Source organism: Sciurus carolinensis, chromosome 2 (assembly GCF_902686445.1).
Source record: "Sciurus carolinensis chromosome 2, mSciCar1.2, whole genome shotgun sequence".
NCBI classification, from domain to species: domain Eukaryota; kingdom Metazoa; phylum Chordata; class Mammalia; order Rodentia; family Sciuridae; genus Sciurus; species Sciurus carolinensis.
The window spans coordinates 108,037,212-108,059,109 of NC_062214.1; the positions used below are offsets into that span (position 1 = coordinate 108,037,212).

At 33.4% G+C, this 21,898-nt stretch overlaps 1 protein-coding gene across 1 annotated transcript; it reads right to left on the reverse strand.

Moving 5' to 3' along the window:
• Nucleotides 1–1,971: 1,971 nt before the first annotated feature.
• Terb2 (telomere repeat binding bouquet formation protein 2) lies at nt 1,972–16,128 on the reverse strand. The gene is made up of 7 exons (XM_047533765.1): nt 16,065–16,128; nt 15,872–15,953; nt 14,593–14,732; nt 12,169–12,230; nt 9,208–9,281; nt 4,044–4,132; nt 1,972–2,274 (listed from the first exon to the last, which is right to left on the reverse strand). Exons 1-7 carry the CDS (start codon nt 16,126–16,128, stop codon nt 2,132–2,134), a joined length of 654 nt encoding a protein of 217 aa, XP_047389721.1. The 3' UTR covers nt 1,972–2,131.
• Nucleotides 16,129–21,898: the final 5,770 nt, after the last annotated feature.

The window sequence follows — 21,898 nt, forward strand, 5'->3', positions numbered from 1 at the left end:
GAAGGAAAGGGGCGGATACTGAATGCTGTACTCTGGATTTTGACCTTTCCCCATTGCAAATTAGTCCTAATTGGAGGCTCAGTAAATATGCAAACTCTGAGAAACAATGGATCCCAGAGAAAGAAAAGCAATGGACAAGATTTGAGTACTCATCCCTTGGTATCTGGACTCCTATATCTCTCCAGATAACAATGTTTCAACCTTTTTACAGCTACCTTCCTAAATTAAAGTTTTAACCTGCACAACTAGCCCCTGACTGTCCAAACTGCACATCCACAGTCTACAATGAAACTATAAAACCCAGACTCCTTCTGTAACCCAGGGCCATCTCCATACCCAGAAAATGGGCCCTCCTGTGAGTGATGGATGGGTCTCGCTGCAGAATAAAGGAAAGCTTGCTGACCCAAGGTTTGCTTCCCGTCTCCTGCCTCCATCATTTGTGGGCCATGAGCTTACACAAATGATCCAAGTACTTTAAAAAGGGTGCATTTTCTTTAGATAACATGCATCTCCAGGACGAACAGTGCTAACAAAATGAAAAGTTTTCAAAAATAATGTCCTTTATGTTTCCAAAATGTAATAATCCCACCAGATTCTATTTAGCATGATCCTGTGAGTAAAGAGAAGTTGCCTTCTTGAAATTATTACATTTCAATACTTATTAAAAAAACAAAGAGAAGCTAGACGTGGTAGCACACCCCTATAATCTCAGTTACTTGGAAGACTGAGTCAGAAGGATTGCTTGAGCCCAGAATTTCCAGGCTATCCTGGGAAATACAGTGAAACTGTGTCTCAAAAAAGACACAAATAACTGATGCAGAGGTTACAGCATGTGCCATGTGGAAGATTGGGAAGCACTAGCCTGGAAAATCAAGAAAGTCATGTTCCATTTTGGGTGAGGCCCCCCCATTTAGTCACCCTGGCAAGATATCCTTTCAAGGTCTTCATTTTCTCGTAAAAAAAATAGTAAAGGAGTTGGATTTGATGTTTTCTAATGTCCTTTCCATAACAGTGGTTTTAAGTTACCGTGAAGGCTCATCTCATGGCCTATATTAATAAATTCTGATGTATTTATTATCAGAAGATATTCACACATAAGAATGCATTAAAATGTTTTATTCCATATGTTTCAAGTGAAAAACAAATTCAGAACTCAACTATAGCAGTCTGATTTTTTTAATCAATGTATCAAAAAAATCAGTATAATCTGATACCACTGTTTATCGATGATGAATTCTGCTTCCTCAGATGTTGAAGTATAACATCAGAGAAGCACGCCAAGGCAAGCATATATAAAGCAGATTTTATTTGAAAGTAGTAAATACAGACTTCTTCCAAGAGGGAGAAGGGGGCCGGCCATGACTGATGTTCTAGAATCCCAAGAAGTGAGTGCGTCCTGCATCTTTTGTAGATTAGGGTCTCTTTTGTTCTCTCCCCGCATGTCATTCCTTCCTGCCCAAGTGACTAGGCCCAGGAGATGCCTGGACATGCCAGGAGATGCAAAAAAGGTGAGAAGCAGATGGCAGGGGGAAGGGTCACAGGGAGGATTCAGGCACGTAAGGGCCCAAGGGACATTAATTAGCAATTTCTTGTCTGCAGCTTTTTTGGGAAGGGGTAGTTAGGCAGGTAACCTTGGTGATCAAAACTGGAGACACTGACATTCCAGTCTCCCAGGGGTGGTCACCAACTTCCCAGGCCTTCATTCCTCAATTCGACCAGATTTCTTAATCTATATTAACTGCCTGTCCTCAATTCTGGCTTCATAATCAGAATCAGAATCATAAAACTTAGCATTCACAGTATTGAACCTAGAAAAAAATATTAAAATGTGAAAATCAAAAGGACATTTGAGAGAGAGAAGCTTCTTATGAAGAAGTTTGTTTTAATGACAATCACTCCATAACAACCTGTGAACTTAATGTGTGAACATATATAAGGGGGAAAAATTCAACCCAAATGTCAAAACACAGCATCAAAAGGATTCTGGATTTCCTAAAGACACATGTCGTGGAAGAGATGAACTATTCCCATTTCCCTATCCCTCAGACCCAAAGGGGAGTATTTAAATTATGCACATCTTTGGTAATATTTTATAGAAAATAAATACCTAGTTTACAAGGGAAATTTTAACTCAAATTTTCCTTTTCAATTTGTTTTTTATAGCAGACATGTTAATTTCATTTTGAACATGATATGCCAAATATCCTGAGCTTCCAGGAATGAAGTCATGTAACTCCCCAAGGAACTTCTTCATGGCATCAATTGATATATAACCTACAAAATAAGAAAATACATATATACATGTATTTGAAATCTTATATTATCTGCTTTTCACTGTCTTTATTAAAATTAAAATTTTTAAAAAGTGACTTGAGGAAAGAACTAAAAGGAAGAAATAGAGAAGATTCTCCACAAAATCTTATCATTATCAGAAATATTACCCCCACCTCAACCTCCTACCATCTTGGAGGGGTAGTACCAGGAATTGAACGCAGGAGCACTCGACCACTGAGTCACATACCCAGCCCCAATTTATATTTTATTCAGAGACAGGGTCTCAATGAATTGCTTTGTACTTCACTTTTGCTGAGGCTGGCTTTGAACTCCTGTCTCACTTACTGAGCCACTGGGATTATAGATTTACACCACGGCGCCCAGCTCTCCTACCATCTTTTAAAACATAGATACTTGATAAGTCACTTTGACTACTCACAGTGTCATGTACAGATTGGAACTGGAACATAAAAGCACCTACACCAAAATAACTGGGAATAACTGAGTTAGAGGATAATCACTTTCTAAGTGATTATTAACCAACAGCACAAGCAGCACATCTTCCCTGTTAGAGCAGGCAACTTTTCCTGCACTGCTAATATTGGGACAACATTCTTCAATGAAAATTTAATGGGAAAATTGATATTATTGCTCAGTCAACAAAAGTTACAGGTGTGAACAATTTGATGTCATAATCTGAAAAACATATGAGTATCAAAATCAACAAATAAATCCTGCCCAAACAAAGAGAGCTTAAGGACTCAATGATTTTAAACAAAAACTTGATAGCAATTGCTATTTGAATGATTATATGTTATGTATGATGCAAATTTTGTAATTTATACTAAAATCAAAATCTAACTTAAAAGTAAACACTTCAAAAAGTGAAAAAAATTCTGGTATGATTGAATTTAGAAAACCACTACAATTCAGATCAACAGGATATTTATATATTTTTTCGATTGTTTTTAATAACAACCATATGAAATTGTTGCTTTAAAATAATTTTTTAAAAATTTTCTATTTTTTAAAATTATTAAAAACCTCATTGAATTCTACCCAGATAAAAGCATACAAATATCTACTTCTAATGCACCAATTAAAAATGTAGAAGAAAATATCCACCTCACTCAAAACCATCCACATACCAGTGGCCACTTTTCAACTGGTTTCCTTAGTTCTATCCTCTCATCCACCTTCTCAAGTTCAACGTATGAGCTGTCTTTTCTTCATGTGTAACACTCAGGAAGGAGACCCATGAATATAATTCTGGGCATCTGTGAGTCTCTTTAAATTTTGTGTAAAGTTTGTGGTGTGTGTGTGTGTGTGTGTATGCGCTTATGTGTGCATGCTAAAGATAGGAGCCTATGTTTCATCAGACCCTGAAAGAAAATTATTATAGGGGTTGTCTACATAATTCCAAATTGGAACACTGGAGAGTGCAAACTGATACCAGGCATGCACAGATCACCAGACTGCAAATAAAACAAAACAAAAACCAAACCAAACAAACAAAAAACCCCCGATTCCTGAAAACAGGCATAAGTTGGGACTGTATTCGCCCTGCCTACAGACCACTGTTTTAGCACAGAAAATATTAGGCCTAGCCATGTAGGTTAATTTATTTAGTATGTAAACGATGTCTCTTCCATTACCACATACAATATGGAGCTCTACTTATTAGGCATTTGAAGTACAACAGCAGTTTTATTCTAAACACTATTTCCTTGTTTCTTTCCTAGCTTGGTTTACTCTAAGTTTTAAGTCACCTGTTACCATGTTGTTCACTGGATAATTCTGAAGAGGGAAGTACATTTGCTTTTCTACAACTGGAGTCCTTATAAAAATTTTTTCTGTGCTGTAAAATGAAACACACAGAAAGTCATATATATGACTTTTTAAAATATCCCTGAAAGCACAATCATTCAACAATTCTCTATAATTAAATAAAATACATGTATAGCTATGCAATCTTAAATATACCAAAAGAAAACATGGTAGACTCTATTTTAAATTATTACAGCACTTTTGTTATTTAGCATTCAAGTAATCTAGACTCTATTCACTAGTACTTTCATACTTCATAATACCAAATTTTAAAAAAAATGTCTGGGAAGATCATGAGGTACAATAAAATGCTTCAAATGATATTTCAGTTTAAAAAAATTAAATCTGGCTCAGGAGCCTGACGCAGGAGATTTCAGTTGTTCAAAGCCAGCCTCAGCAAATTAGCAAAACCTAAGCAACTAGCAAGACTCTGCCTCTAAATAAAAATACAAAAAAAAAGGGAAGAGGGCTGGGGATGTGGCTCAGTGATTAAATGCCCCTGGGTTCAATTTCCAGTACCAAAAAAAAAAATAAATAAAAATAAATAAATAAATAAATAAATAAATAAATAAATAAACCATGTTTAGAGTGGTTGTGTTGTATAATTAATTTTAATTTTTTAAAAGCTAAAATGTTTTCAACTAAAATATCTTTTTTTTTCTTTTTTTTTTTTTGAGGCTAGTCTAACCTCAAACTTTTAGGATCAAGTGATCCTCCTGCCTCAGTCTTCTAAGCCTCTAGGACTACTGGTACACACCAGCATATATGCTATTTCCTAACTGTACAAATAACAGCATTTATCATACTTAGACTCTATATATCCAATAGATAACAAATGAAATGAAATTGAGGTTTTGTTTTAATGAAAATTAAAACCTCAATAATTAAGAATAATTAATAAATGGAGCTAGCCCTAAATTTACTAATTAAATTTATTTCCACAAAATCTAAAATTATATTAAGTAATAGTAAAGGCATTATTTTCACTTTTTTTAAATTTAGAATTCACTTAAATTCTTCCAATAGAAACTATGCATCACTTAGATGAGATCCTGCCAATAAAGCAAAATTGTGTTCTCAGAAAAGTCCGAGACTAAATCTCCGTGTATACAAAAGTAGAAATGTAAATTGGGTTTAACCTCTATTGAAGGCAATTTGGTAAGAACTATCAAAAACACAAATGTACATGCCTTTTGACCTAGTAATTTCCCTTCTAAGAAATTATCCTATAGATACTTGCACACATGCATAATGACTTTACAAGATAATTTGCCAAAGCACTGTTTTTAATAGCAGATTAGAACTTACCTAGAAGTCTATTAAAATAGAAGACTAGTTGAAGTATAGTGAAATCATATAATGAATTATTACACTGTACAAAGTGAAAAAAATTTTTATGCTGTAATATGGAATCATCTCCAACATATATTATTGAATGAAAAAAATGTAGGTGCAAAACAGTGTTTACAGAGAAAAAAAGAGAAAAAAGAAAAATTTAGATGAATTTGTGTGTGTGTACATGTGTGTGTGTGTGTGTGTGTGTGTGTGTGTATCTAACATTGATTGCTTCTCTAGAAGTCAGTATACTTCCCTAGTATCCCTTTTTACATGATCTTGGATTTCAAACCATGTAAATATATTACCCACTAAAAAAGAAAAAGAATATTAATAAGTAGATATACATAGCTAAGGAAATTATTTTTAAAAGGAATAATGAGTCTTAGTTTTGCTTCATCAAGTATCAAAATACAAAAATGAAGTTATCTAATTTAGCACATATTTTATTAATGGAATGAAACACAGTCTAAATATACATCTTCATGCCTCTCGGTATAGCTCAATGGTAGAGCACTTGCCTAACTTATGTAAGTCCGTGGGTTTAATTCCCAATACCACAAAAAATAAAATAAATAAATAAATTAGATCTTTATATTAAAAAAAAAAAAAAGACAAAAGGAAATCATACTTAAGTAGGAAATAGATTAAAAAAAAAAAAAACTGGAGGAGGCCAGACCTGGTAGCTCATGCCTATAATCCCAGCTACTCAGGCGATAGCTGAGACAGGAAGATCACAATTGGAGAAAAATTTATTTGCAAAACAAACATAAAATTTGATCTTCATCTTATACCATAAACCAAAATAAATATCTGCAGACTTTAAAACCTATTCAATCTCTGAATTGAAAAGGTTTTTCTGAATGTAGTAGCAACAGAAGATAGGAAAAGTAATTAATGATATAAAAACTAAAAATGAGCATTTTCCAAAAAAGTACAAGTCAGACAACAAACCGAAGATACAATTTGTCCAGTTGGCAAAAGAATAATATAGCTATTATAAAAGATGTAAGCTGGGAGCGGTGGCACATGCCTATAATCCCAGCAGCTCAGAAGGCTGAGGCAGGAGGATTGAGAGTTCAAAGCCAGCCTCAGCAAAAGTGAGGCACTATGCAACTCATTGAAAACCTGTCTATAAATAAAATACAAAATGGGACTGGGTATGTGGCTCAGTGGTTGAGTGCCCCTGAGTTCAATCCTCAGTACCAAAGAAAGAAAGAAAGAAAGAAAGAAAGAAAGAAAGAAAGAAAGAAAGAAAGACAAGTTGATAAGAAAAACAGTAATATCCTCAATAGAAAAATGGAGAAAGGATAAAAATAAGCCACACAAAAGGAAATACAAAATGCTAAAAAACAAATTACAAAGAGATTCAAACTAATTAGTAATCAAAGAAAGATGTGAATTAAAACAAGATGTCATTTTTCATTTGTTAAATTAGCTCAAGGCTTCTTATTGACACTCAATACTGATAAAGATGTGGTTAGACCAACAATGGTGATAGTTTAAATTGTACTTTTGTGGAAGCAACTGGCAATATTCATCATGGTCTTTAAAAATAATTATATCTCAGGCAGGCATAGTGGTGCATGCTTGTATTCCGAGCAACTTGGGAGGCTGAGGCAGGAAGATCACAAGTTTAAGGCCAGCCTCAGACCCTGTCTCAAAATAAAAAATAAAAAGGGATGGGGATGTAGCTCAGTGGTATAGCACTCCTGGGTTAAATCCCCAGTACCAAAAAACCATAAAAATTAAAAATAAAAATATTCATATCTCTATATCATAAATTTCATATGTAAGAATTTACAAGAAGAAATTTATCTAAAAAGTAAAGCAAAACTTATTACAGCCTTATTTAAATTAAAAATAATTATATATATTTGTGGTATACAAATTGACAAAGCAAGATTTACTTTTCAAAAGATGTTTGTGAAGTCATAAAAGACATATTGTGAATAATTAAAGTAAATAACAAAGAGATGGTTAAACAATATGAAATACCATATGCAGCCACAACAAAATCATAATATCAAATAAGGATATTCAACATGGGAACTTCCTATAGAATATTAAATGTAAAGTCAAGAGACAAGCTACATATGCATCCAGAATGACTTCAATTCTGTTAACTGTGTATATTTGTCTAAAATTGGCAAGAAAGGTACTAATAAATGGTGGCATTGTTTGTAATTCAACTTTTCTCTATTCTTTTCCATATTTCCTATTTTGACAAATTATATGCATTACATTTATAATAACAAAACAACTAAAAAAAACAGTAAATAAAAGCTCATGCAATTTTCAGATTTGGGAAACATTTTGGGAAGGGAAAACAGCATTGTGGTTTAGATTATGGACTCTGGATCAGCTAGGCTTGGTCTCCCTTTCAGTTGCACTCCTTGAATAAAATAGGAACAATTAGCTCAATGCATTTCCTCAATTGTAAAATGGGGCTAATAGTGTTTATGTCACTCATAAAGTTGTGAGAATCAAAATTCTGTGATCTGCATAGCTCACCAGTACCTTGTACTTAGCAAATGTTAAATAAGAGTTTACCATTTAGTATAGTAAGTGTTCAATATTACTAATAGTATTCCAATAAAATAAATGCTTCACAGTAGGCGCAGGGTATATTTTATTTATGTTCATACTGCACCCTCTGGTGGTTCCACAAAGAAAAGGCTCTAGGCAGACACCTAAGATACATTCATGTCCTTTGTTCATTTTTGTTATTGAATTGGACATATTTTTCCCAGATTTATAAGCCCTCTCTGCATATTAAGGAAATTAACCCTAATGGAAAAAAGCTTAAAATTGAAAAAATATATAAATTAAGCCATTAAGTTGCACGTAAAGAAACTACTATTTGATCGTTTTTATTTCAGAAGATATCAGATTTTTGAATAAATAATATTCCCCATGAATATTTGAAAAAACACAGAATTGGAAAACATTGAATTAGGACTAGATCATGAATAAGTCTGCATTGATGGGGTCTCTCAGATTTGTCCTAGATTGATTGTCTTAATGTGTGTTTGATTGTCTAATTTTTTTTTTTCTAGTACTGGGGATTGAACCAGGGCCTTGTGCTTGCAAGCACTCTACCAACTGAGCTATATTCCCAGTCCCTTAAATTTGATTTCTTAAGCCAAAGTCACCACTTTATAAACAATTTGGAAAGGGGTGGGGAATCACTCACAACTTTCAAAGTGCTGCTAATGTTTAGTGTATTTTCATTTAAATAATAATGTAACTGCAGGACATGGTGGTGTATACATAATCCCAGCTAAAATAGGAAGGCTGAGGAAGCTGAGGTAGGAGAATTGTGAGTTCAAGGCCAACCTGAGCAATTTAGGAAGACCCTATCTCAATATAAAATATAAAAATTGCTGGGGAAGTAGCTTACATCAACTGCATAGCATACATGATGCCCAGGGTTCCAGTCCTAGTACCTCAAAGATAATATTAATGTAAATTATAATAACTTCCATAAAATCTTTGTTTCCTTTCTGCAAGAATAGTATAGCAGAGTAGTTAAATTCAGGGGTTGTGGAATCAGACTGACCCAGTGCAAATCCTACTTCTACCCTACTAAATAAAAGTTTGTATACTTTGGGGCAAATTACCTAATCTTTTTAATCCTAAATCTCCTTTTTGTAAATGGGAATGGTGGTAATAATATCAAACTCATAGGAAGACTGTAAAAATTAAATAAAATAGGTATACAATTAGTGCTTAAAGACTGAACGGAGTTGAAGTACATAAATTCAATACCTTTTGGATAATTCTTTTTTGTGCTCTATTGCTAGTTCACTGCTTTTTATTTTATTTGATGCTATATCATCAGGCTGTGGATAGCAAAGAAATCATATTTTTAAAATTCAGCACACCAATGATCCAACCAATTCTTTTTTTAAAAAAAAAAAGGGGAAAAAATCAATTATATATATATTTATGTACATATATATATACACACATACATCTATATGTACTCTTGAATACACACACACACACAGATATATTTCAAGAGTCATAAAATATTTATACTTTTAGGTCCATTCAATCTAATTTGGCAGGGAAATTTAACAAAATTTTGTACACACAAGTAACTATATATTTAGAGATACAAGAAAACCAGAATTTTTAAAATGCTAGCTATAGTTTATTAAATGAGTAAAACTTTTTATTTTCTTTTTAAATTTTGAAATTTTCTCTAATATGGTCTTATTAGTTTTTAGTCATAAAAATAAGGAAATAGGGGCTGCGGTTGTGGCTCAGTGGTAGAGGGCTTGCCTAGCATGTGTGAAGCACTGGGTTCCATTCTCAGCACCACATATAAATAAATAAAATAAAGGTCTATCAACATCTAAAAAGAAATTTTAAAAATAAGGAAATAAAAGTGTTACTAATTTTTCTTAAAATCGTGACTTAATCCTAGACTTCCTGTGAGCTATAAACCAAAAGAAGAATGCTGAACAAATTATGTTTCCACTTCAAAGTGACAGTAAAGTATTCAGCTTTGAGGTTGTAAAAGAACTAAAATTATATTATATATATATGTTATATAAGGTTTTCCAAAAGATTTTGTGAAAGTGACTCAGACACTGATATCTATTATATAACATATTTACCTAATATGTCATTAGGAAATTTCTATATTTAGGTCATAAATCTACTCCAAACAATAATACTACTCTCCAAATTACTTTCCAGATTTATCCTTGTTGTTTCTATTTGATAAAGTACCTTTTACTTACATGTTCTCTGATTACATCATTTTAATTAGCAATATTGATCAATATTTTCAAAGAATTGACAAAATCCTCTATAATAATTTCTAGTCAATAGTCAATGCAAGCATGTTATATTATGTTTTTAGCAATAAAAACATTGGATTGGGTTGGAGCTAAGAAAATTTAGTTCCACTTTGCTAACATATGATTATGTGAAAAAACAGGTCTTTTTCTTCTGTTTATCTTAGTTTTCTTATTTGTAAAACTAAACAATTAAATTAATGATCTTTAAGTTCATTTTAAACTTTCTGGGTCTGTTATGCAATAATTTGTCAACTAATAACCATTCCATCCTCACTTATCTCCTTGGAAACACTGTGACAAAAGATTAGGCATTTTCATCTTTCGTACAACATACTATTACTTCCTAGCCAAGGAGACTGAAAGAACTATTATTTTCAGATGACACTTTGAGAAAAAAACAAATTAATAAAAGGAATACAAAATATATGTCAACTGCTTGACTTTGGACTTATTGTAAAGATTTATTCCTAACTTTTTATTGTGAAAAAATTTAAACTTACCAAAAACTTTAAAAAATAATATAATAAATAAAACATACCTTTCATTTAGATTTACATTTTTGCCACACTGAGTACCCTCTCTTTTTTATATTTTAGCTGGACCATTTGAAAACATTGGTAGATATCATGACATTTACATTCCTTAGGACCTAAAATTAATTTTCTTTTAAAATGCTTTATTTTATTTTTGTAATATTATCATACTTAAGAAAATTAATATTAATTCAATATCACTTATTATTTAGCCCATCAATAAATTTTTCCAATTTTTCTCAAGATGCCTTTTACAACTTTTCTGTTGTTTTTTAAAATACAAAATCCAATCAAGGTTTATATATCACATTTGGTTGTTAGGTCAATCTAGAACAGTCTTCTTGTCTTTTTTGTTTTTCATGACTGTGTAAAGAGTCCAGGACAATTCATTGACTTGTGGGACAGTCTATATTCTGGATTTGTCTGATTAACCCTGAATTAGATTCAGTTTAAACACTTTGAAAAAGAACGCTACATAGCTAATGTTGTATATTTATATTACACTAGATCGAACACAATGAGAGGTAATTCCAATATCGGTGATGCTAAATTTGATCACTTAAGGTGTTATCTTCCAGATCTGTCCATTGAAAAGATTCATCACTTGCCTTTGTAATTAATAGGTAATCTGTGGATGACAATTTGAGAACATACTTTTAGCATCATTTAATGACCCTTGCAGCTTGGGGCTGTAAAATGAAGATTTTTCCATTCTGTCATCCCTCCTATATTTATTAGCTATTATTATTCTGTAATGGAAATTTTCCTTATCCTATCCTTTCTTTCCTTCCCTTTTCCTCCCTTCCCTTCCTTTTATCCTTTTCTTTTTCTCTTTCTGCTTTTGGAGTATCATTATGGACTAATGGATTCTTTTTTAACTAAATGTATCATAATCTATTATTGTCATTATTCTTTTTGATACTCAGATTATCCAAATTTAGCAACTGCATAAAGATTTTGAAGTCAAAAGCACAGGTCAATTTAGGGCAGGATGGCAAAAATTAAAAAGCAGGATTATGCACATTTATTTAAGAGCAGTACTCAAAACATTTAATAAATGATACAACACAGCAATTAATCATTCACAATCAATACTAGTAGTGAAGAACTGGTAAATAGTATACACGTACTATTCTCTTGATATTACTAATTGAAGAAAAATTTCAAACTTCTTAGGTGAATAGTTTAATTTCTACAAAATACCTTAAGTTTAACAATGTGCTATAATAAAAAAAAGTCAAACCACATAATATTTAATCAAACCTTTTAATTCCCTAATCTGGCTCATTAGTGCTAACATATCACAAGTAAACATTTTTAAGATTACATTGCTTTCAGAAATTTTTGATATGCAGATTCTAATCAACTACTTTAATATATCTTACCTTTTCTATCAGAAAATGCTGGTCTTGTTCCCAAATAAAACTACCAATTTTTCTTCTTATTTCTGTGGTGAGAAAAACAAGTCCAATACTATGTTTTCAAATGACTTCTGAATTTTGCATGAAGTCTGAAATTTTTAGGTCAGACTTATTTCATTGGAATCAAACTCACCTAAAATACTTACATTGTGATTCATATTGAATCAGATCATTAAGGAGCAGCTCAGAAATGTGCATTTCTAACAAATTCCCCAAATGATTTCAATATTTTGAGAATCATTGTTGTAGATTTTTTTTCTACTAGAATATATTTCTTCATTAGATGTTAGCATCTCTATCAGGTCAAACATTATTAAAGAGGATAACTGTCTAGTCAAAATTAAAAGTATAAAATTGCTGAGTTTTTAGAACAGAGATTCTAAGAATTAATTTATTAAAGGAAAAGATAAAAATATATCTAATAGGCAGAAATTTACAGTATTCAATATGTCAAAGGACCCTGTCATCATCCTAACTCTGATCTCAAAAGCTTCCACGGTAGCCCACTGGAGAACTCAAAAAGGTAGACCTTTGTTGTCCGGTATGGTATCAACTTGCTAAATATAGGAAATGAGTACTTAAATTTATGTGACTAGAACAAATTGAGATGTGCTGTAAATATAAAGTAACACTGGATTTTGAAGATTAAATTTCTGAAGTATCAAAAAAAAGAATAAATTGTCAATAATTTTATATTGATTATATATTGAGACAACAACATTTTGGATATATTAGGTTAAATAAAATATATTCTTTTTTTTTTTTTTTTTTTTTTTTGCGGTCCTGGGGATCGAACTCAGGGGCTTGTGCTTGCAAGGAGGCAAGCACTCTACCAGCTGAGCTATCTCCCCAGCCCAAAATATATTCTTAAAATTAATTTCACCTATTTATTTTTATTCTTTTAAATGTGGCTACTAGAAAACTTAAAATTTATACATGGTTCACATTCACATCTCACACTTCTACTAGATCATACTCTACTAAGCAGATAAATATGTATACTTTTTATTTTTTTAAAGTGGAACTTTTTTTAAAACAGATTTTTAAAAATTTTGTCACTGGGTTTGTGGCTCAGTGGTACAGCACTTGCCTAGCATGTGTGAGACACTGGGTTTGATTATCAGCACCAAATAAATAAATAAATAAAGTCCATCTACAACTGAAAATATTTTTTTTAATTTAAAAACATGTTAATATAAGATGCTAATCTCAAAGAGAATATAAACAGAATAGTTTATATCAAATTAGACAGTCATTCTACAATATAAATTCTTTGATGGTTGGCATTCACTAATTGGCACAAATAGTTTTTGAATAAGTCTATTGAGTCATTATTTGCATAACCATTTATAGTTATGATTAGGTCTAAATAGGACACCAAGTATAGGAGAAATCAATCTTTGGAATTTCTAAATGCTGTTCTATGAAAATGTCTCATCAACTTTTTTGATTTGCTTTGCTTTTTTGTTTTTTAATATTTTAGTTGTAGATGGACATAATAACTTTATTTATTACTTTTTTAATGTGGTACTGAGGATTGAACCCAGCACCTCACACGTATTAGACAAGCACTGTTCCACCAAACCACAACCCCATCCTTGCTTTTGTTTTAGTACTGTCCTCATTGGAAATTTGCACCCAGTTTTCAATTTGTCTTTCTGGTGATGGACACATATCTACTGGGTTATATACAGGTCAAGAGTTGGTGATAATTTAAGACCTACAAAAAATGGGATATTAAAGTTAACTGAAAAAAGAATTAAAAAGGGTGTTCTGAGCAGGAAAACCTGAAAGAACCAATTTCAGAAGTACATTATTTATTTGCCCTTCCTACTCCATAGGGTATTGAAACAATTGATGTGAAAGTATTTCCAAAAAAGTATAAAGAAAAATACAAATATGAGTTTATTATCATAACCAATCTTTTAAAAATTCAGAAACATAATGAAAAGATTCAAAACGATCAAAGAACACATTATCAAATGCTTACCACATCATATACCTTAATATATTATCTCATTTTATCCTCAAAACAACTTGGGAAAAATTTAATAACTTGATAAGGATCACAAAACTAGTAAACATTGGATTCTAGTCAATGAGCACTTTGAGAACAATACCTATATCTGTCTTATTCACCACGGAATCCCTTGTTCCTTCCTGCATTGGAACGTGGCATATAGGAGATGATCAATGAATGTATGAAAATAAATGAAGCCAGGAAAGATACTTAAGGCAATCTCATCTGAAATCCATGGTTTTTCCATTTATATTAAGTGATACAAAACAAAAATGTCTGACTGAGAACAAAGATATGTTGGATTTGGTTGTCCAGTAGGAATTAGCTGCACGTGGTCAACAGAGATAGGTTAAATGATCATTGCTGACCTTTTTGCAGGCATGCAGGAGGAAGAATGAAATGACCCAAAGCCACCGAGTTTTTAATTTCAGCATTGGCTACTGCAGAGAGATAGTAGGCATGAAAAACTGTAGCATTATCTTCTATGTAATCAAGACTTTCATATATTCTAAGAGAAAAAAGGAAATCATTTAGGTTATGAAATAAACAAGAATGTATTCAACCTTTCAAAAAGAAAGAATAAAACAGGAGACTGACATTTTTTTTCTCCTGACAAGGAAGAAAAACATCATATTACTTATTTAGGGGTCTACATCTAAGCAAATCTCAGCTTTAGACGAGATAAATGATTATATGAATTTAGAAACTTGAACTAAAACGATACTGTTTAACTGGACATCAACAGTGGATGGAAACTCAGCAGCCTACAAATTTTACCCATAGCCTTTGTTGTTTAGAGATTAATTAATTCCGAGGTAGGGTGTGGGCATGCAGTTAGGAGAGGCTTCACATATAGAAAGCAACATCCTTCCTAGGTCTGTAAAAAGGTGGAGATAAGAGGAAGGGCATTAAAGGAAAAAAAAAAAAAAAAAAAAAAAAAGACATACACAAGGCACAATGGCAGTTCAGATTGGATTTATGGAAGGGTATGAGAAGAAGTGGAAAATAAACGAGGTGGGCTCTAGCCAAAATCTAAATCTGTAGGTAATCAGGAGGGTAGAAGGGGAATAGAGGTGGGGAGACCCGCGAGCATATCTCTGCTTCACAAAAATAACGTGGCAGCAACGTGAAAGATCTTGGAGGCCAGATCCCAAGCAGAGTAAGTTCTTGGAAAGCTACTGTGACGGTCCAGGCAAATGGATCAGGTAATCGAGGAGCTCCAAAGATAATGGCTTTGAGGATGAAAAACAATTGCAGGATGGGATGCGTGGTATTTGGCCACTGAGCAATCTACTGGTTATTCAAAAGAGGTTGCATGAGTTTCAGGTCTGCAGAATACGGGTTGGGGGTAATCAGATTTGGTTTGGACTTATTGAATACAGGGAGTGGAGGGTTCAAGGTGGCACGAGTTGTGGGAGAGACAGCTGGAAACACACCACTGGAATTCGGGAAGATTCGAGGACCTGTATTAGGTTCACACTGTGGCGAAAAGGACTGAAGAAAGACTACCCCCGACCCCCGACATCTAGAACTAAAAATGTTTCCAGTCTCCCTCTATCATCAATATTGATTAGTGGGTTGCAACTTCGATCCCCGACTCCAGGCTCGTCATGACACACGAGGCACCGCCAGGTGGCTCTCAGGTACCTCAGCGTGTCTGGGTGCGAGGCGTCACAGCTGAACAAGAAATCAGCGGCCTGCGAGTCGCTGACTGTCCCCCCTTCGGCCACTGTGGAGGCAAGAGCACAGGGTGAGCCCAGGAGGCACGCTAGGACCGAGGCATCAGAAAGAGAGGTACTCCTCTCCCTGCCTCATGCACCTCTTGTGCCCATCTTCCTACCCCAGAACTGCCTCAGCTCTCGGCTGACGCTACCGCTGAACCAACCGCGCTGCCCTTGAAACATGGCGCCACCTCACCCTCGAGGACCCGGGGGGGGGGGGGGGGGGAGCTGAGATCGCTGATTGGTCCCAGGTTCGAAGCCGAGCTCGATGATTGGTTCCCAAGAACAAAGGGCGGGACAGGCCTGAGGTGAGCGCAGTCAGTACACTACAGCTGAGATACTGGAGGAGGAGGAGGAACGTAGCTGTCCCTGGTGAGTTTTAAACACTAAATGTTGACCAAGTATTCGTATAAGCACAGGCTCAAGTTCTGAAGCATCCATTATTATTTTGAAACAAAACTTTATCATCTGATCTATAATTGTTTCACTTTGAATCTCTAAAAGATGAAGACTTAAAAAAAAAAAAAAAAAGCCATAATACTATAACCACTACTTTTATTTTCAGGGCTGAGGACCGAACTCAGAGCCTTGTGCGTGCTAGGCATGCGCTCTGCCCCTGAGCTAAATCCCCAACCCCACCACTACTTTAAAAAAAAAAAAAATTCTTTAATATAGTCAAATAGCTCCAGTGTTCAAATTTCCAGGCTTCTGAAAATATGGTGTTTTTCCACTTACAGTTAGTTCTCCCTCCACCCTTTATGTCACTTTCGGTTTTCTGATGTTGGGTCCCTTTAATAAAAATTTTTCAAAATAGTTCATATAAAATTATCCTGAAATCTCTTTTCATCTTTTTTAATGTCTGCAGGTTCTGTAGGTATGATTTTTTGTTCTTTTTTTATGTTAGTTGCGTCTTCGTTTTATTTCAAAGTCACATCAAAGGTTTGTCAATTTTATTAGTTTTTTCTAAGAACAAGAAATTGGAAATGATAATTATATAGAACAAACTTCTGGTTTGATTGACACTTCTTACATATTTTTTTCTATGTCAATTTCAGTTCTATATAATTATCATTTACTTTCCTTGATTTTAAATTACTGTTCTTTTTCCAATTTCTTGAAATAGATGGTTTTTATCCTTTGTTTTTCTAATATGTGCATGTAAGACTACAAATTTCCTCTTAAACTATAAATGTGAACCACATATTTTTGAGGTGTCATCTCTTGTTTTGCTCAGTTCAAAGTATTTTCAGATTTCCATTATGAATTTTTTTTGACTCACGGTTATTTGAAATATTTTAAAATTTCCAAATTCATTTTCTAGTTATATTGTTGTTGATTTATGACTTAACTGCATTAAAATTTTAAAAAAATATGGTCTGTGTATGGTGGGTTATTATTTTGTTTGATGTTGTTTTTCAGTACTGGGGATTTGTACCCAGGGCTTCAAATATGATAAGCAAGTACCCTACCACTGAGCTACATCTGCAGCTCTTTTTATTTTTTGTTTTGAGGCAGGATCTCACTAAGTTACCCAAACTTCCCTCAAATTTACAATCCTGCTTCATCCTCCCAAGTAGCTGGAATTACAGGTGTGTGCTTCAGTGCCAGGTTTAGTTCTGTGTGAATTAATCCTTTGAAATTTGTTTACATTTTCTTTATAATTATATGATCAGTGCCCTGTGTATGTTTAGAAAGAACCTTCTGAAGTTGTTAGATGTTCTAGAGTGTTGATTATAATGTTCTATGTATGCCTGTTGGGTCAAGTTTGTTAATTTTATTGTCTGATTTTTTGTTAATTACTGAGAAATCCATGCAAAAATCTTGTACTTCAGTGTGGATTTATCAATTTCTTCTTGTACTGTCTGTAAATTTTTGCCTTATGTATTTTGAAGTTATGTTGTTAGGTACATGCAAATATATACTTATTATTTTTTAATGTGTTGAACAATTAAGCACTTAAATGTGAAGGGCACACTTTAAAACATGTAGAATGGAATAGGGGAGATCTTTCTGGCCCCAGGTTAGAGGAGAATTTTTAAAACAAGACACAAAAAGTATTAACCATAAGAGAAAAGATGCATAATGGAAGTCACCATAATTACATAAAGATACATAATGAAGTCACCATAATTAATGAATATATAAGCCAATAAATGGAGGAAGATACCTGCAGTGCAAAGAATTAGTATCCGGAATATGTAAAAAACACTATGATATTCAAAAAGAAAGATTAACAACCCAGTAGAAAAATGGGCAAACACCTGAAAAAATGCTCAAACCACAATGCTATTTAGGGAAGTGTGTTCTATAACCACGATGAGATAATTACCCACCTTTTTAGTAAAAACTGAATTGGCAAAGACATAGATTCCTAGAAATTCCCACTGCTAGTGAAAATGTAAATCAGCACAATCACTTTAACAATTCAACATTACTTACTGATATATTCACCCTATGATCCAGCCTTCATCAGATGTATACCTAGAGAAACTCTTGCACTAATGCTCATATATACCAGTACTCATATACCAGAATATTTATGGCAACTGTAACAAAAGGAAAAAATGGAAACAACTACTTATCCATCAACAGTAGATTAGATATTTAAATTGCTGCATTTTCATACAGTGAAATAGAGTAGTCCCCCCTTATCAACAAGGAAATACTTTCCAACATCACCATTGGATACCCGAAAATCATAGATAGTACTGAACCCTATGTATACTGTTTTTTCTATACATACATGCCTATGGTATAGTTTAATTTATAAATTAGGCAAGGTAAGTGATTAACAACAACCAATAATAAAATAGAATAATTATAAAAACATACTGTAATTAAATTATATGAACTGGTATGGGGTGGGTAAGTGTATACAGTATGGATATTCGGCTCTGACAGAAAAGGAGGGCACAAGATTCATCACTATTCAGCTGCAACTTTACACTTAAGAATTGCTATGTAGCCACATCAATGTTTATAGCAGCTCAATTCACAATAGCCAAGCTTTGGAACAACCTAGGTACCCTTCAACAGATGAATGGATAAAGAAAATGTGGAATATGCACACAATGGAATATTACCCAGCCATAAAGAAGAATGAATGTAGGCCGAGTGTTCTGATGTTGATGCTAACTCACAACAAAGGAGGGTAGGGAGGGGGGAAAGTTTATTGGATTAGACAAAGGGTAATGAAGGGAAGGAAGGAGGGATGGGAATAGGAAAAACAGTAGAATGAATGAGACATAACTTTCCTATGCTCATAAATGAATACACAACCAGGGTAACTCCACATTATGTACAACCACAAGAATGGGATCCTAATTGGAATGGGTTGTACTCCATGCATGTATAATATGTCAGAATACACTCTACCGTTATGTATAGCTTTAAAAAAACAAATAAAAATTAAACAGTATTGCATATGTCTGCTATTTTCCTTTAATATTTTCAGACCACAGTTGATCATGGGTAACTAAAACCTTGGGATGTGAAACCATGAATGAGAGGTGGGGGGCTACTATGCAACATAATTTCAAGTGTCATAAAAGTCAAGGAAGACATACAGCTTGATTCCATTCATTTTCAAGTTCAAAAAAGAGGCGAAATGAAACAATATTTTAAAGGCTATCTGCACATTAAGTATAGAAAAAATTCAATAGTGTGGTTGTTAGATAAAAATATACCTGCAAATTATTTTTATTTAATTTTTTGTGGTGCTGGGGATTGAAAGGGCCCTGGACATGCTAAGCAGGTGTTCTGCCACTGAGCTACGTTCTATGAATTGTTCTGTTTTGTTTTTGTTTTTGTTTTGTTAGAACAACTCAGCAAAATAAAATTCTGGTTTATTGTTGGACAACATTGTTTCACACACACATCAAACAGGCCAAAAGAATAAACAGCAACTTCATAGACAAAAAAAGGGAAAAACCAGAAACCTTCTCGTTGTTGGCCTTTTTAACCATCTTGTACAAACCAACTACTTAGAGTAACAGCTAAAGTACATACACACAAAAAATTTACTAGAATGCCCTGAATAAGATTTTTTTGTTGGTTTTGCTTTTTTTACTAGATTTTTTTTCTCTCCTTTAAGATTATAATGAACTTGTTTTTAAAAACAAAAAACAAAAAAAACCTGACACAAAACAGTGGATACCTCAGGGCTAAAAAAAGCATAAAGGGGCCTTCAAAGGTTTTGTTACTGTTCTTTTTCCATCATCAGTTATTGAATATATTTGTATTAATTTCTAAAAGCTGTACACATATACATCAACTGCACTCTTCAGTATGTATTTTAAATTGTAATTTTTTAAGATAAGAAAATACAGCAACTTTGGAGGATTTTATCTAAAGTGGTTAAATATTTGACCTTAAATAAACCATTATTACCTATTTGGAAAATTAATTTATTCAGAGCCTCTCTTTCCCTGGAATTATCTAGTAATGCACTTTCATTGGCTTTTTCTTCTTCTGTATCTCAACTATGTTATGCAACTGTACATTATTACTATTTTCCTAAAAGCCCAGTTATTTCAAGAAAAGTGTGAAGCATTCTCTCTCTCTCTCTCTTTTTTGCGTTGCTAGGGATCAAACCCAGGACCTGTGCTAGTAAGGCAAGCACTTTACCAACTGAGCTATCTCACCAGCCCCTCTTTTTTTTTTTTTTTTAATCTTTATTTTATTGTTGTTTATTTTTTCTTTTTATGTGTTGCTGAGAATCCAATCCAGTGCCTCACACATGGTAGGAAATCGAACTACCACTGAGCCACAACCATAGGCCCATGCCATTCTCTTTTGAAGTTATCATTGCGCTCAGCCTCATCTCTTGTAGTCTGAGACAGAATATATTACATAGCCCTAGTTATGCTTCTTGTGAGTACTATCAAAAGTAAAACAAAGGACTGTATAGAGGGAAAAGAGGGGTGGGAGGGGTGGGGGGGAAGGGGAAAAATAACAGAATGAATCAAACAACATTACCCTATGTAAATTTATGATTACACAAATGGTATGCCTTTACGCCATGTACAGAGAAACAACATGTATCCCATTTGTTTACAATTTAAAAAAAAAAAAAAAAAGGTAAAACAGGGTCTATTTCCAGCAAGGAAGTCCCATATTGGTGTTTTATGCCTTTAGTTATATTCTGGGTTCTTTGTAAAGGGATTGTTCAAATTATTCAGTACAGAATAACCAATCATCTAGAAAACTGTGGGAAAATAAATTTGGGTCATCTATATTAAGACAAATGCTAAAGAGCTGAGGCTGTATGTCAGAAAATATTGAGGTAAATACCTACAAATAGTGGAAAATATTTGTATGCCTACAGTCTGTCATTATTCCCCTAGTAATTTGAGAAAAAAAAAATCTTTTTTTTTTTTTTCTTTAAAACAAACCAGGGGACTGGGGTTGTGGCTCAGTGGTAGAACGCTTGCCTGGCATGTGTAAGGCCCTGGGTTCTATCCTTAGTGCCACATATAAATAAATAAATATTCTTTGACAACTAAAAATATTTTTTAAATAAGTTTTATTGTGGTATAATTCCTATCATAAAATTTTCTCATTGTAAGTATGTTTGTTAATTTCTGGTTAATATCATTATGCAACCATTATCATATAAATATTCATTTCTCAGAAGTTATTTTCCAAATTTTATTCATCCTTTACTATCTCCAACTTACTCAACTTTTCCATGGAATTTTTTTCTGTTCTATATAATTACGACAGAATTATAAAAATTATGAGTGTAATTCAGTCCCCCGTGTTTCCCCTTCCCCTCCCTCCTACCTCATTCCCTTCCCTCTACTCTACTGATCTTTTCTGCTATTTACTTACAGTTTTTTTTTATTTAGTGTCTCATAGATGTACATAATGGTAAGAGTCACTGTGATATATTCTTTTCTAAACTCTGTAGCACTTGTCTGTCTTCAAAACAGACTTTAGATATCCATTATTA

What these genes read in the sequence shown, in the direction of transcription:
- Terb2 (XM_047533765.1), bottom strand. Translation starts at nt 16,128, where the DNA reads ATGTTTCAAGGGCAGCGCGGTTGGTTCAGCGGTAGCGTCAGCCGAGAG. An exon ending in AGAGCTGAGGCAGTTCTGGG is followed by an intron (nt 15,954 to 16,064) that starts GTAGGAAGATGG and finishes TTGCCTCCACAG; the next exon opens with TGGCCGAAGGGGGGACAGTC. An exon ending in AGTGAACAACATGGTAACAG is followed by an intron (nt 2,275 to 4,043) that starts GTGACTTAAAAC and finishes CTTATTTTGTAG; the next exon opens with GTTATATATCAATTGATGCC.